This window comes from Colossoma macropomum, unplaced genomic scaffold (assembly GCF_904425465.1).
Source record: "Colossoma macropomum unplaced genomic scaffold, Colossoma_macropomum, whole genome shotgun sequence".
Classification (NCBI taxonomy): Eukaryota; Metazoa; Chordata; class Actinopteri; order Characiformes; family Serrasalmidae; genus Colossoma; species Colossoma macropomum.
This window is the reverse complement of record NW_023494795.1, coordinates 35,429,254-35,446,484: the sequence shown is the minus strand read 5'-3', so window position 1 is coordinate 35,446,484 and position 17,231 is coordinate 35,429,254. Positions and strand designations below refer to the sequence as shown.

The following is a 17,231-nucleotide window of genomic DNA, read 5'->3' as shown; positions in this document are numbered from 1 at the left end:
ATATGTATTTAAGTTTGCTCCCTGTAGTGAATGTATAACTTATTTTAACTTGTTAATTTGACTGGGGCACCCAGACATTTGCATACAGCTACATCCCTTCCATCGAAGATTCAATCTATGGATTAGAGGCTTTAGCTAAAAATGTGTGGAGCTTATGTGCATGCAGTTATTAAAGAAAAAGGGGGACATACCAAATACTAAGAGATTCTGTGATTCATGTACAAATTTCAAAGAAAGATTTTACTTTTTACTCAAATTGCTATTCTGGTAATATAATTGTAATAAAAATGCATTAAATAGAAAAGAATGTAAAATAGAAGCATTTCCACTAGTGGTCTCAGGCTTTTGGATCCCACTGTAAATGCCTTCAGTCTCAGTTTTGTCTGGACCATTCAATGACCCTTCTTTCCACAAACATATGAAGAGAATCACAATGATGTAAATGACATCCAGGAGCACTTCTGTGATCTCAAGAGCTTTATTAAAGAGATACAATTCCAAGAAAGTCTGGAAGGTACACAGAACAGAGTTATAATCTCATGAAACAGTTACGTCAAACTCATACAAAATGGCACTGGTTTCTTCCCCCACACAATCCTTTAATGCTAACAATAACACTTTACTACTACCATCTGCACAATTACCTATCACGGCACTGAACCACTGCTCTGCAACCACTTTCTTGTGCTGAAAATATTCTAATTCACAGGACCAATAATTGACCAAAACATGATGGGCTTTAAATTGAGATCTCAATTTAAATGCATAACATGCTTGAGGACAAACGAGAAGCAGTGGGCAAAGTCCCAAACCAACTAGGAGATTTACTTGGAGCCTCTTCACAGGAGGGCAGCTCAATTTCTGCATCTGCATGTTTATCACTGCATAGCAGGGAATGACCACATCCTTATGTAGCCCATACTAGCTGTTTTGGTGACTGTGTGGACCATACTAAACTGTACCATTTGCAAGTTCTAGGACTTGTCATGTTTATGATTATCACTCATGATGAATCATGTTTTGTGACAGTCACAAAACATAGTCTTTATTTATTTATTTCTTCATGTTATGGGGTTAAAGGTTTTTTTAATGATGTAAAGACATTTAGATTGTTCAAAGAATTGTCATGACTAGTGCTGAATGGCTGTATTTATCTCAGGTGTCTCCATACTGACATTGGATGTGATTGTTTTTGATGCAATTAAAACTTGTTAGAAAAAAAAAAATACTTCCTGAAATACAAATGATACACAGTGATTAAATGGGTTTTTATTTATTTATTTATCAAGTTTTTTGTGTTCGTTTGTTGAATGTTATCTTATAAAAATGTCAGTAACTGACATCAGTCTCTGAAAATTGATTTTAAAAAAAACCCTCATTTGTTTCTTTACATCCATTTTCAAAAGGAAAAGTACCATCCCTCTCTCCTTCTTTATTCCATTTTGCCACTCTACACCTGACTGTTCCAGCCACCATCAGAATGCAGTACTGGATTGGTTTTAGCAAACAAAAACAGAAGACAGCAGAGAATCTATCCTGCTTAAAACACACACACTCAACATAACAAAAAAAAGCTGCTTAGTTATACTGGTTAAAGTTCTGAAACAAGAACAAGCACTGTCTATGTCACGACTGCACAGTCGTTTAGGGGAGCCTGGATTTAAGCAGGATGAAGCCACACCAGGCAAACCCCACAAAAGAGAAAGTCCTGCTCACCAAAGAGCACTTAAGATACCTAAAGAGATACATAACAGGAGGTATATCATTATACTGACAACTCCAAAATAACAAAACAATAGCTTTCAGGAGTTAAGATGACCATGCGGTAAAGGGAAGACAGGTGAGGGGTTGGGGGCAGAGTCCAGAGCAACAGGAAGCACATCACAAAGGAAGACTATTTTCATTTTTTCTAATTTTTTTTTTCTTTGAAATTGCTCATTTGTCACTCGGACAACACAAAGTGAGTTTTAGGAAATGGTCACTAAACCTAAAATGGCTACATTAGGGCTGAAGCATATCTTGATTTTCTGAAAAAAAGTGCCTTGATATTTTTTAAGCCTGAAATACCAAAAAAGGCAAAGATAAATTGTGTTTATGTATATATATATATATATATATATATATATATATATATATATATATATATATATATATATAAAACACATTACAACACATGTTGGTAAGCAGAGACAGAGTGGTGACTTACAGTAAACCAAAAAAAAGGGCTCAGACAGCTATTTCTTTTGAATATCTCTCCCCCGTGCGCACACACGCACACTCTCACACATACACACTTCACTTCTCACTCCCAGTCGCATCCTCTCCATCACAAACATCCTCAAGTTAGCTTATTAAATGGGTTATGGTTTGGGTGTTTGGAGGCCCATGCCTCTCAGTTGAGAAAAGCAGCATTAACAGACAGCACCTCTGCGTTCGTCTCCAGTGCTGTTCATGACTAGGCACACGTTTATGCAGCTTCAATAATGCTCTTCTCTCCAGTCACCTGCACTACAAAAATTATATGAAAACAAAAACGATAATAGGCATGTTAGTGCAGTCTGTCTGCACTGATACTGGAGTTGTGATATATATTTTTTTCCTTTCACAAAAAAAGAAGATATGATTGAGTAGCATCTTAATGCAGATGCATTTGAAACACTAGGAGGAGGGCTGGCCTCCATTCGCTTGCAGTCTCAGGCTGTCCCAATGCAGGGGGTAAGCCAACACACCCCCCCCGTGGCGGGCTTTGGCACTGCAGGCCGAGCAACCACACATTTCAGTCAGAAAGTACGCTCAGATGTCTTCTCTCGTGATTTTTTTTTTCCTTCTTCCGTCATCCACCACGAAGACGATAATCCTCCTCATCCTCCACGTTCGGCCTCTTTACCATTCCTTTCGTTTTTGTTTTTCTTTTTTTTTGTTGTTTTTACTTTTATTGAATTGTCCCATGAAAGCAACAACAACGACAGTAAAAATACAAGAACAAACTATAACAGCACTTCATGTCATGTAGCGAGTGATAGCTCTTAGAGCATAGAGCAGTTCTGCCTGCATGCGCGCTTCCATAAGAAGCAAATTAACATGGACCTGTGAGAAAAGCAGAAAAGCAAAGGTATTAAGATCAGAACTTCCCCCCCAAAAAATAAAAAGGTCAGCAAACTCAAAACACTATTCATATACCATAAGTGTATTTCGTTTACCTTCTCAGAGTGCTGGAACTGCCTCCAGAAACTCTCGTACATCCTCTTGGTAGTCTTCTCGGGGCTACACACCATAGTCTTAATGTAGACTTTAAAGCTGCGGTCCAACAGCTCATTGATCTCCCCATAATCATAATCATCATATCTGTCAAGTGGAACAAAGAGAGCGCGAGAGAGATATTAGCATATACCTAAAAGTGAATCCTGATATTGTAATTTGCAGCCAGACCGACTAAAGAACTGACCTGATGCCAAACATGCAATGAATGTAGTTCCAGATGGCTCGGCGGAGCATGGAAGTGTCCACACCCTGGTGCGTGGCCATGGTGTTGTAGGTCAGATTATATGCAATCTGGAACTTCTCGTCGAGCAGCTGGCCAACGTCCGGATACAGCCGGTTCACCAGGGAGAAGCCATGGTCCTCCCAACTGTAGTCCTGGCAACGGCATACAACATCCCGATCAGTCCACCTTTCCATCTCATTAGACTAATGAGACCTGATTGAAAGAAGCGTCCGCTGGCCGTCATTTTGTCTCTCCTCACTCACCTGGACTCTGAAGGTAGGCACATGCTCTCCTCTTCTAGAGAAGTCCTGGTAGCCATAGCTGGGGTCCTCGAAGTGCCGTGACACATCTCTGGATGGCACACACTCCTCGTCCTCTGTGGGTAACAAACGCATAAATACAGTCACTTCATGCAGAAAGTGGTTGTATTTTTCAGCAAAGTGTGAATATCCTCCTCCATAAACTTTTACATATGTCTGTGTGAACAGTAACTCTTACCAGCTGTTGCCACTAGCATGCTCTCAGTCTTCTCCCGCTCAAAGCGTGTTGCCATTTCCTCTTGACTGGCCTCCTCTTCATCACGACACTCCTGGAGCTGCTTCATCCTCTCCATCAGCACTTCAACCTCCCCGGACACTTCTGCGACCTGGACACAGCAAACAGAAAGGAGTGTCATTCTGTGTTTACAGTGACACACAGGATGTTAATCTAGATCTTGCATGCTCTTTACTCTTATCAGCAAAAAAGCTGCTGCATTGCTCTAAAAGGGCTTACATGAGTGAGTGATCACTCGCTCTCACCTGTTGGTTTCCCAGCATCTCCTCCAGAGCCCCATTGCCATTGGCGATATCGCACACACAGTAGCCGCTGAGGGAGGGGGGTCTGAAAGTGTGTCCTCCTTCGGTGTGGATGTCTGGGGTGATCCCACAGCCAAAGGTAAATGAGGCCAGCGAGTGGTAGTGTGTAAGCAGCACTACGGCATGGATCAGCTCCGCCAAAGACCAGCTATTCTCCTCTGCCTTCAGTAGACTCTGTCAGTGTAAGACAACATTAATCAAACCCACATTTATTCCACGAGTATAATTCAACAAGTCCTGCATAATAAAATAGTAATTACAACCAAACGCTTATAATAAATTACAAAGTTATGTTTGTGGAGAGCTGCCAACATTTTTATCTCCATTAAATGATTTATCACTCATTTACCTAAATGTAGAGCCAAATGTCCAATGAAAACCTATGAAGGTCAATAAAAGTTAACCATTTTACCTACTTTATGTGATAAAGTTGCCCAAATTATACGACCTTCACTGCAAAAGCAGCTGCCAATCAGGGCTTTTAAAGTACCACAGTGGCCATTTAAAAATCTCACTGAGGTCATAGCTGTTATATAACAGCTGTGGGCAGGAGAGAACTTGTGACTTTAGCGGCGTGATGTCATACCTCAATGTGCATTTTGGTGAGCAACCATGGCCGGTGTGCCAAAATTTTGTTAAGCTCTCCGAGTGCCTGCAGCTTCTGTGGGGCTCCTTCAAGACCGTTCAGCCACTTGGGGTCTCCCCCAACCTGCAGGAAATCATTCACGTGCAGGTTGACCAAATACGAACACTGGTGCCTGGCAGCAGCCTGAAGAAGATGAACATGAACACATTTAGATGTAATTTTGTTGCAGCAGTTGCCCTTTATGCATAAATTTGCATCAGAATGCTTCTTTATTGAGAATATCATCTCTGCTGCATGCTTACCATTATGCCAATGTAATGCCTGTAGTGCAGGGATAAGGGCCCATCCATCTGAAGCAGGTAATGCTGTGTCCTCAGGAAACACTCCAGATACTGAGGGTGGAAGCCCATTACCAGGGAGATGTTATCAAGGCGACCGAGGGAAAAGGCCTCCTCAAATATGGATTGCGTTCTGGCATCCACTTTGCTCACTTGAAGGATCTGAAACAAGAAAAACGGTTTCATTCTGTTTTCTTACTAGCAGAAAGTAACTGGGAATTTTGTAGGGGAATTAGATTAATCACTGCCTCGACTAACAAAACAGAAAGGAAAAATGTTAACTTTAGTGAATTCAAGCAAACATAATGTGTGTGCTTAGGCTAACCTCTTTCTCTGGGATGAATCTACTTGGTCCGTTTCCCAGTGGTCTGGGGATTCGCACTCCAATGTCCTGCAAAAAAAAAAACAAATCCAGTTAAGTATGATGAAATCAAAGCCCCAGATTGTCAACCAAGGCGCTGAAGCATCTGAAAACTAACCGACAGTGAGGTTTAATCTAAAAAGTATAGCCAAGTGTTTCTGGCAGCAAGCCCAGAACCCTAAAAACTGCATATCCTTCCTCACTTCAAACAGATCCCCACCCCCAAAGCGCAGTCTCTGGAGACCCCTGCTAAAATCTAGATTTTGCCCAAAATGAAAAACACATTCTGATAATCTGTTGCGACACTGGGACCTTGAGCAGTTCCCATTACAAGAAAACAACCTGTCAAACAGCACACAGAGCATGATTTAAAATCCACCTCAGCTTAGAGAGCTCTTTTTCCCCCCTTTGACGGTATGGCAACGAACAAAGGCGAAAGGCTTTGGTAATATCACATATCACTAAGACAAACAACCTCCACCAATCCGAACTATGTCAGCGGGTTAATCAATTAAAACCAGCCATTTGAACTTGAATCATCTGGTCTCTGTCCTTCGAAGCAGTTGTCTGGCTTGCGTTATTTTCCCCTGCGCTGTACAGCTGAGTGAATGAATGACCTAGCACTGCAGAGCTCATTTCTCATTTTCTTCAAAAACACTACAAAATAGCTAATGACACTCTCACGACACAGACGTTATAAGCCAACAGGCAAAATCCTTGTTAAAGAATTGCACTGAAAGCCGGAGAGAGAAAAACAAGCGAGCTGGGAACACGTAAACAGGGTAACACAAAGAAAATCTGCAGAGCCGTCGCAAACAACCCAGCGCTGGTGGAACTTGAACCTGACTGACAACCTCAAGTAATGAAAAAAAACGACAAAAAAAAACCTTACAATCACCGGCCAGAAATAACATCAACCGTTTTGTCAGCTTTCGTCCTTACCTTTTTACTAAGCCGCTCGCACTGTGTGCAAATTTTAAACAGGTTTGTCACTGTTAAAGAAGTGTTTTTCACTGTGTCGTTATCTGCTGACGCGTGCCTCATCTTGTGCTTGTTTGTTAGTTTGTTTCTGGAATTTTCCGTTACTTCGTTTTTCGTGAAAAAAGTAGATAGGCTGCCTTTGTCTTAGCTCCGTCTTTTTTGTTCCTTGAGGCATCGGTTCTCTTTGCCTTGCCAGCTCTTGGAGCTCCGGAGCGGAATGGCCACTGTTCACCGGCCCTCTAGTGGTAAATAAGACGCTCCAGCGCTACTGACGCGCCTGCCAGCCAATCGCCTTTCGAAAACAACCAACGCTCATCCAATCACTGGCGGAGCGGGGCGGGACTTTAGGAGGGGCTTGCGCCAGCTAATGGATAGAAACGTGAGCAGAAGAACGATTCTGATAACATTAACATCTAACGTCCTCAACCTTTTGTTCACGCCAGACTTATTTAGATCCATTTCAGTTATGTGTTAACTATTCCTGCACTGTTACAGCCTCTTAGGCAAACACAAAGGTACAATACAAGTCTCTCCATCTCTGATAGTGTCCCTCTGTTATCTGAGGTTATTTGCGAAGCTGTTAAAAACCTTGCTTCATCTTCAGACACTAAAGCCTGATCAAGCAATCCACAGATTCTTACGTTGCTGAGTCTACATTAGGTCACTGCAGAAAGTACAGAAAGCATTTAAGGCAGTAAACTTTTAAGTCAGAGGAGGGGACTTCTTCTGGGGGCAGTAAATAAGGCAGAGCAAGGCTGAGCAACATGATGGCATACCTGCAGCACAACAGAAAAACAAGCCAAGATCAATCTTTGCCTTCCGCTTTATGGCACAGTGAGGCAATGGGCCACCCTGAGATAAGGTGATTGATTCTTTTCTGGAAAGAATTCATCTGAGTGGGGGTTGCTTTCCTTGAATGCATGCACTTAACCATTGTTCTATCATCTCCCATTCTCCTCATGTTTTTCATCACCAAACCTGTTGTATGACAGTTGTTTTTCCCCCGCCAGACAAAGTATATACAGTCATACAGAAAGAGCTCTAATAGGCAATATTGTTGGTATTATTCTTAAGTTAGTCTCCAATGTGTCTGTCTTCAACTGTACAGCAAACACAGTCAAACAATGACACTGTTATCTATTAGGATGCCATGTATATAACGTCATCTATTAGGATCGCAAGATGAGAAGAGTTTTTCAACTCTGACAAACAGCACCATCTCAGAACAACTGCTGCTATCCCTTTCTACTTTTGAGGTGTGACAGTGTGAAAGTGTATTGCCCAACTATAGACTCACTTTCATTCAGTTTTCACTTTTCAGTGACAGCCTACCACAGAAGTAGGAGATGTAGAAGAGAGCATGAAAAGCTACCAAACAAATTAAATAGTACTACAAGTGGCGTAATGATGGCAGCGCACACTGTCCGTGCACGTCGGTCCGGCACGGCCTGGCCGATGGAGAGTAGCTATTCAGCATGTTCATTGTGTCCACGGGCTCCCCCCACTCCGCTCCGAGGGTAAAGGGGGGGTGTAAACAGACCGGAGCCAGAGTCAGCACTCTCTGAGGGGTGGTGGGCGAGCCCCACTGAGCCCTATGGCTCAGCAAACCCACAGAAGAGACCGGTCAGCGTTTGCCTACCCCCTTCCCCCCGCCCTCCCGGCCATCCCTTTCTCTTTATTAAAAAAAAGAGCTCGGCCAAAATGATTGTCTGTGAACAAACTTTAGGCTTTACTGTACTCACGCTATATCACAACACTGAGCAACAACTTTGTTAACCGGCAATATGGCTCATTTGATAGGCCAACAGCTTTAGCACCTGAGGACACCTTTCTGTTCTAAATGCAAATGAGCAAGAAACTGCAATATAAAGCTCAGTGTTTTCAGTGATTGCATCATTTCCACAGTGTGAAGTCTTTACCAGCACACTGAGAATGTCACATGATTAATTTTATCAAAGCTAGGCTTCACTTCTAGTTTGAAAGATCTTGTCATTCCAATGCCTCACATGTCTCTAGAAGGCTAATAAAATTATGCCATGCACCCTAAGCCTAGTGTTTATTAGCATAAAATGCTTTATACTGCAAATACTAATAAAGCACACATTTTAAAGGCTTTTGCATAACCTGTTCTAGCTGAAATGAATAAAGGAAATACTGTTTAAAGTGGCCACATGGTGGTGATTAAGAAATAGACCACAAGTTTTTTTTAGTGCATAAGCTACAGATGAAGTTAAAAATAGCCTAGTTAAAGGAGACCAAAACGTGTGCCTCTGCAACGGTTTTAGAGGTCTCGGGGCAAGAGCGTATCTGTGTTTGCAGAGGTGGATCTCTGTGTGAATGCGGCTCTCAGCTCTGTTTTCTTTCTCATGCTGAACGAGCAGCCACGCTAAAACCACAGGCTGTCGGATGTTCAACAAGTGGCAGAAAAAAAGTTATCTGACGCAGCCCTCCTCTCAACCAGTTCCAACCTGACCTATCGCAGAGCCGGGGGAAGACAGAGAGAGAGAAAAAAATAGAAAAGCCACAATGACATAAGCCTAGCAACAGGAGTCAGCCAATCACAGGCCAGAATAACAGTCTCAGGGTCCAATCTCTTTTTGCGTCTCAACTCCCCCATTCTAGTTCCTCAAACAGGAGAAAAAAGTCAAACTCCAATATGAAGTTGTATGCACAGGCCTAGCCACGGTCTCTGTGGAGGATTGATAGATTTTTATGAGCAAACGTGCCTGCTGCCTAACTCGAAGGCTTTTGTGCGCTGCAGGAGTGTTTAGAGTTGGACTAAAAGCAGCAGTGAACTTTAGACTATATGGCGTGACAATCCCCAGAATAAAAAAGAGGAAGAGAAAAATGTCCTTCCAGTTGCCCACGTCAACTGTGCTGAACTTATTGTTTCGCTTTATTGCATGTCGCTCGCTCCAGCGGGCCTCAAACTTGTTATTCTTTCGAGAGACAAGGGTCTCTTTAAAGTCTGTTCAACAGCGGGGAAAGGAAGGGGTAATTCAATACCATACATTCATACATGTTGTCACTGCAGTTGCAGTCTCTCTCTCATTCTCTTTCTTCTCTCTCATAAGTTCAAAGTGTAAGAACTTGCCAATTCATTCAGTGGTCCTCCACCCCTCTTCCATTGTTTTGTTCCCCCTCTCTTACACACACTCTCTTTGGTCCTTGCAGTCACAGAATAAGGTCTAGCAAGGGACTTTTAAATACCATGTTCATGAATGAACACAGTTTCACTGACTGTTCAGACTGGACAAAATAAATTGCAAGGATCCACTACAGATAGGTCAATTAGCAGTAAAATAAAAGGAGATATAATTTAGGCAATATTTAAACTAAACAAAGCAATGAGGTACCTTGCATATTGGATCTATTAAAAGTACTGAAATGGCCAAAAATCTTAAAATGTTAAAGGGGAAAATTTCCGTTAAAGTCATTGATGTGTTACGCACCATTCTAGTGAAACTTACAGAACCGTTGATAGAAACAAGATGTCCGACGTATTTAATGCCAGTGAAAGCAATCCCACAGAAAGCTATTACAGAAAAGAGGTTATGAATACGTTGCCTGGTGTCTTGTTTTTGCTATCGTTTTGTGATAAGGAATCGTAAATCAAAATAGTACCCAAAGAAAGTTTTTTTTTTTGTTTTTTTTTTGCTTTTTACCATTATTTCACAGTTATATATAAAAACTCTAAAGACTTGTATGTCCACTGGTCATTTCAGACAGAAAATAAAATGGCTATATTTGATCCCTGGTTCCTATCATCACCACTGTAAAAAAAATTTAGTTTTAAAGAGTTTATTAGCAGATATTAGCATTTACCTTCATCTAATGCTCTGAATTGAGTTCACAAAGGCCTTGCTAATTGGCACATGAGCTGAATCAGGTCTTTTTAATGAGGCAGCATGCTAATGTCTGCAGTGTTTTGCCCGCAAGGACACATGCTATAAAATGTATATAAGGTGTGAAACCACACAAGCAAATCCATTTGAGATTATCTAAAAAGGCAATTTAGGGCAAGTGTGGGATGATTAAGACATACAGTTTGCACAGTGTCCAGCAGACCCTTTTCACACTTCCACATTCAAAGCAGTGGAAGGAGTCATAGTACAGAAAACACTACAGCAGCGGCGTTCACGAATGAGGAGTCATGTTTTTCCAAAAAAAAATGTAGCTTGCTATGGCAACTCCCAAACTGCACAAGACTGACTGTATTCTAGTAAACATGAGACAGCTAACTTCAACTGACCTTACTGGGTAACAAGTAAAGCTTGTCGACCTTGTCAAGCTTGCTCCTCTCTGAAAATGAAAACTGTGAAAAGAAAATTTAAGTAGATACCGTAATAACGATGCAAGTCCTCTACATCAGAGACATAAAGACTTTGTCTACATTCTCACAAATGCAACCACTGCTGTAATGTTTTCTCTATACTGTTAGAAATAAAGGTACTGTGCAGGTACATTTTTTGTTCATCAAGGTACAAACAATGCAAATGTACCTTTGTGCCTTTTCATAAGCTAATGTTTTAAAACAGAGCAATAAAATAAAAAGCCTGGAGATGAGATGAGATGTGTGGAGTCAGTACAACTTAGAAAACATATTTTCAATGCATTATCATACAGTTATGTTCCCTGACCAAAGGTACTAAGATATACCCTTGAGGGTACCACCCCAGTGACAAGAGGGGTACTGCCTCAGTGAAGTTTAGTACCTTTTTTTCTGAGAGTGTACTATGGCAGCAAGTGCTGTGTCGAATACAGATGTTTGAAAAGGAGGGCATGTTGGTGGGGTACAGTCCATTACTTGTTAGCTACATTAGCCTTCTAGCCTCAGCGCAAAATTAAAGAAGGAAACTTCGGACTCCAAACTCATCTTCATTGATGAACGACTTTTAAGGTAAGAGAAAAATGCTGTTAATTTTAGTTTTGGCTCAACCATTGCTTGAACTGTTTCACCAACAATATCCTGTGTCTCCACCGTTTCTAACATTTTAACTTTTCTTTATATCTCTGTACAATTTCTGCCTGATGATCTGTGCTAAGACAATCCAGTCCAGCACAACATTCAGTGACCGATAAAGAACTGACTTACTGGCTCACTCTCAGTCAGTCTTTGTTTGTAACCCTGCCTGTTTGGCCATTTGGCTCGCTAGCAGATCCACCTTTTCCTCTCCTCCAGTCTTATATTCTCTGTCCAGAGCTACTCTCTCTAGCCCTCTTTGCTTGTCCTCTCTTCTTTCCTTCCATCCTCACTCTCCTCCCCTTCTCATTTTCTTCTCCTTCCCCCCTCCACCCACCCTCTCCAGTGTTACTTGGCTGCCGGTCCTGAATTCTAACAACCAAGCATGATTGGAGCAGCCCAGCCTTGCATCTGTCTTCCTGAGAGGTGCGGTCCACTAGAAACACACACACACACACACACACTCACACACACACAAGCATACACATACAGAGGAAACGGCACTCCCAAGGCCTCCAAAGACTATAGAGCCAGCTAGCTCACATAACACAACCACACAAAAGTTAACAGAGAGGTTGAAACTTACATTGCATCTACTACATTACTGTACGTATGGGGACTTATTTGGGTTTTTTACATAGCTCAAGCAGCTCAGACTGGCAAAAAATGACATTCCAGTCAGTTAAACTACAGGGGAAAAACTACGGAGATGGAAAAGCTCATGCTCATAAATTTAGTTGGAACAACAGCTATGTTTACAATTCACCAACACTGCACTCTACACTGCATTATACAGGCATTGTTGTCTTGTTACTGCCAGCAGTGTTTTTTGTTTCCCCGTTTTTGGAATTTCTCAAAATAATCAATGGTGTTTACTCACCACCATCAACTTTCTGTTTGAGGGCCAGTTTGCCAAGTCAGTTACTTTGAGTGAAAATGTCAAATGGATAACTTTCTACTACATTTATGATGCAGCCACTGCATATTGTATATTGGTATGTATGGTTATTAACTAGTCTACTGAACATGAATGATAACCCAGGTCTTTCAGAGCTTAAGCCCCTTTGAGATTAATTAACTGTAACAGCTTATGCTGTCTGCAAACCATTTTACGGCAGGTGTGGGCAAATATTTAATCCATCAATAACCACCTCAACATTATTGAAAGCTTTTGGGAACATCTGGATCCCTACTAACTTCTAAGACTGAACGTTGGAGATGTACAAAAATGCTCCTGCAGATCTTCAGGTGTTTGAAAAACTGAAAGCAAGTCTTCTGAAAATAATGGAAGCTGTAATAAAGGAAATGGTGGACACACTTAATAGTGAGAAAAAAGATATATTTAGTTTTGTTTTCTGCTTTTTCCTGATGTTGAAAAATTATCAACTTGTACGTAATGCCATTTGATCGGAAATTATGGGATGAGATAAATGAAAGGCAGACTTTTGCACAGCACTGAATGTGAGCAATTTGTTTTCTAAGTGGAGAACTGAGAACCTATCATTGCATTTTCAGCTCTGCACAAAGCCTGTTAGCCACACACAGTTGCTGAATGCCAGTGGAATAGGCGGAGGCCTTCAGAACACACTGCGTGTGAGGAAGCCAAAAGTTCCCGTGGATGTTATTTTAAAAGGGAGAACTCACAGCTGTTGCGATACATGGGCCGCACAGCAAGCACACACAAACAGACACAAACAATAAAGTATCTATTAGTCAGGCAAAACTCTTTCCTCTCCGCATTCAAAATGTAAATGCCCACTAATCACTGCCAATGTGCTAAATCCCCAGTTTAACATGTGATTGTTCAACAATGGACACCATACAAAGTTCAACCATCTGTCTGATGTAAAGCATTACTGTGATATGAACGTATCACTACAGTCTGGAGAGAAAGGACTTGACGTCAATAGATGATGTCAAGGTCTTGCTCGCAACTGATAGAGAACATATACCTGTATGTAAATGTAACTGTATGTAAATGTAGTCTTCCCAACTGAAGCTGAGGGACAGACTGAAGGGGCTTGTGCTAAATAACTACAAATCTACTGTAAATTCAAGAAGCTACATGATCAAAAAGTAATTCAGTGCAACATTAGGCGGCCCTTTAGCCCAAGCTTATCAGTCTGGTTTACTCTTTCATTTACAGTGCTGTAGATAGGGCAACCTGTAACCCGCACAACAGCAGAACCTGCTGAGCTCTGCAAGTTGGCAGTCTGGCAGAAGCTCAAAAGACTGAACAACACTAATTGCTCTTCCTAATACAGTCCCCGGTGATAAGAAACTGGTAGGGCAACTGTCTCTTGCTCTCTCGCTCCCTCTGTCAATCAGCAACAAGGCCATAATTGCATCTCCTGGCAGGCCTAAGTGAGTTACTGTGCCAGAATATGACAGGTAATATGGTGAGAACATTATAAATTGATATGGACCCTTGTCCCTCTCAGCCAAGTTATCCTACTATCACACAGAACAAGTCTAAGGGCAGAGGCTTGCTGGTCTCAGTGAGCTGGTTTTATAGAGGCTGGAGAGAAGCCACTGACTCAGACAGAGTGAGTCATCATCTTTCAAATCTCAACAGAGGTGTGCTAATCATGAGCTACAGAATGGACTAGAGGACGATCAACAGGGTGAGCTGACAGGAAGCAAACATGTTTTGCTTGATTAAAGAGAAAACGCAACCAGCATATTTGACCAGAGACCTACTCATCCCACAAGGAGCTATTTAACTCTGTGAATCATAAGGGCCTATGTGTGCCCACAGTTCAGTTTCTCACTTTCATTTTATATTAGTCACTGAACAAGTCTTAAGATCGAAAACTGAATAATAAGCCTAGGGCTGGGCAAAGTGACAACATATACAGTTATTTTGATATTGTCACAATACAATACAATATGCTTTTGTGAACAAACCGTGCATATCGTCAGTACTTGTAAAACACTGACCAACTGCATGTTTCATTATAGAGAGCAAATTCAGTGCAACACAGTATGCCAAATACTGAATAAAAATTACTCACAGTTTCTGTAATGTAGATTTGTTCAGTAACTGTTAGCTTACTGAAGGCAAGCTAAATGTTAGGCCAACCTTACAAACATACTTTTAAAGTGCATATTTGAACCACAAAGCCATTTTTATACATTTTGGGAAAGAGAAAGCGACAGACCAAGATAGGTAATAGAGAATAGAGAAAAGACTCTCTGTAGGCTTAAGAGTTGGATACTGAGAGAGCATACAGCTATCACATTTGCTCAATTTTGTCTTTACTCCAAATGTAGACAAGGAGCAGATATGTTTGGTACCTGAAGTTTAGTTCAATAGCTTTAATTCTGCAGTGGAGCTATAAGACTACAACAAAGCTAGATAAAGTACAAACAAAATTCAGGTTTAAAGATGACTGATACTTGAATGCTTTTAGCTTCTTTAGTCCTCATCCCCATACAAAGCTGTTCTGTGTAGCTCTGTTAGCTCTTTAGTTTCTCTGAAAAGGCAGCCTCCATTACCCATCCAACACAAAAACCTACCGATTTCCTCTGGCTATTTTTGAATAAGAAACATAAATTAAAACGTGTTCCTCTGCATGCTGCCAGCTGCACTATTGCCGTTACCTAAAAACCTACAGCCCTACACTAAAAAAAGATTGATTTAGAATGTGTTGTACATGGCTCTATACAAAACTTTGTATATAGCATCAAAAAAGGTTCTTCTATTGTAACAAGGTTGATATCGTAACCATTTTTCGTGTTATATAGAACCCTTTTCAAAAAGGTTCTATATAGAACCATATAGTGTACTGATAAATAATCATATTGCCCACCTCTAAGAGAACATAAGCATTAATAACTTGTTAGCTACTTTAGTTTTGTAATTCTAGTGCAAAACTAAAGAAGCAAACTTCAAGCAAACAAACAAACAAACAAGCAAACATCTACTGTAAGGGGGAATTGTGTACATTTGATTTTTCACTAAACTATAGCTTAAACGTAACGATGTCAAAACGTCCATTAAGGCCTGTGTGTCCTCTTTCCTCATCAATATGAAATTAAGCCTGAGCAAGACTGACACCCATCCCTCTGCCCAGTGCCATGCCAGAATGCAGCCTTTTAATATTTCATTGTTTTTAAAATGGCTGTTTAAGTCCAGGACAAACACAGCCTGCATCTGCTTCCCCCCTTCTTCATCACAACTGCCTCATAAATCACATATTTCCTAAAAGTAAGAGTAGGATATTCATACTCTACGAATATCAAATGACCCCAGATCTCTCTTTCTCTCTCTTTTTAAACTGACCTGATCTACACAGAAAACAAAACACACTGGCATGTCTGCACATGCACAGGTAAGACACATACTCTTAGTTTATCATTAGTCAAACACGTCATATATCAAAACACCGAACCAACAGTCGTCCACCCAGCCAATGTGTACATTGCCTATATACAAGCCACAGCATGTCAGTGAAAATAACCCTATAGTGGGGGCACAACACATTTTCATGCATATAATAATGGCGCCCATGTATTTACACAAGTCAATATTTAGGTTCGGCTTTCCTGAACTGTGCTGTTACTGTTTACACACTGAGTTCAGGTATTGAAGTCAGTTAGAGAGCGCTGACTTATACACAGGAAGAAAAACAGTGCTTTAAGATTATGCTCATGTGAGCCTGTTTGCATTTGTGCATGTCTGACCAAAAGCATCCGTAAAGACAGTGAAAAATGTGCATAGATATTTACAGCATGTCTCAGCAAAACTGTTCCATGAAATCTGCCCTACATTTTAGAGAGCCGTTGGGTAGCCTCAGGGGCCAGACTAGCAACCTTAAAAATATACTCACCACTCTACTGTGTTTGTTTAGCAGTTAATTAATAACAGACCCATAAAACAGAGAGACTGGGTGAGAGAGAGAGGAAGGAAGACAAAAGAGAGAGAGAGTGAGAGAGCGAGAGAGAGAGAGAGAGAGAGAGAGAGAGAGAGAGAGAGAGAGAGAGAGAGAGAGAGAGGACAGAAGCATGAGAGACAGAAAGAATGAAAGTCAAAGGGGGAGAGGGGGAGAAAGAATTACAGGTAGTGAGACAGAGAGAGAGAAGCATGGAAGACAGAGAAAGACTTAAAGAATTATAGAGGGGAGAGAGAGAGAAAGAGAGAGAAAGACAGGGAGAGAGAAGCATGAGAGAAAAAGAGAGAAAATAAAAGGGTGAGGGAGACAAAAACAGAAAGAAAGAAAGAAAGAAAGAAAGAAAGAAAGAAAGAAGAAAGAGCAAAGAAATAAAAAACAGGGGAGACCGAGACACAGAGAGAAAAGCATGGGAGATTGAAAGAGAGAATGATGAAAAGAATTAGATGGGAAGAAAGAGAAAAAAAGAGCGAGCAGATAGACAAAGAATCATAGGGAGACAGGAAGAGAGAGTGAGAGAGACAGAAAGAGAGAGAGAGCGAGAGAGAGAGAGAGAGAGAGATACTCTATACCTCCTGGCCTTTTTTCAATCTATCTAATCCTGTATTTTTTCCTTTTTAGTCTTTAATGGGTGCATGAGCAAATCAATAAACAGGGAAAAAATGGCTAGTCAGCAGTGCGGAAGTATGCCCCATCAGTTGAATTCAGGTTCGAACCCCAGTTGTGTTCTTATGCCATATTCAAGAAAACAATTGGTTGCAGTAACACA

At 41.1% G+C, this 17,231-nt stretch overlaps 1 protein-coding gene across 2 annotated transcripts in view; it reads right to left on the bottom strand.

Annotated features, from left to right (window-relative positions):
* Window positions 1-464: 464 nt before the first annotated feature.
* sesn1 (sestrin 1) overlaps window positions 465-17,231 on the bottom strand; it is a 61,125-nt gene continuing 44,358 nt past the window's right edge. Inside the window, exons 1-10 of one of the 2 annotated variants that reach the window (XM_036582310.1) lie at window positions 6,569-6,846; window positions 5,591-5,656; window positions 5,230-5,427; window positions 4,928-5,110; window positions 4,285-4,515; window positions 3,983-4,130; window positions 3,748-3,860; window positions 3,446-3,636; window positions 3,201-3,345; window positions 465-3,087 (exon numbers count right to left, since the gene is read on the bottom strand). In XM_036582310.1, coding sequence (XP_036438203.1) covers window positions 3,001-3,087; window positions 3,201-3,345; window positions 3,446-3,636; window positions 3,748-3,860; window positions 3,983-4,130; window positions 4,285-4,515; window positions 4,928-5,110; window positions 5,230-5,427; window positions 5,591-5,656; window positions 6,569-6,670 — 1,464 coding nt within the window. In that variant the 5' untranslated portion in view covers window positions 6,671-6,846 and the 3' untranslated portion in view covers window positions 465-3,000. Of the gene's footprint in view, window positions 3,088-3,200; window positions 3,346-3,445; window positions 3,637-3,747; window positions 3,861-3,982; window positions 4,131-4,284; window positions 4,516-4,927; window positions 5,111-5,229; window positions 5,428-5,590; window positions 5,657-6,568; window positions 6,847-17,231 lie in introns of those variants that run through there. The other variant, XM_036582309.1, reaches the window with a different exon arrangement.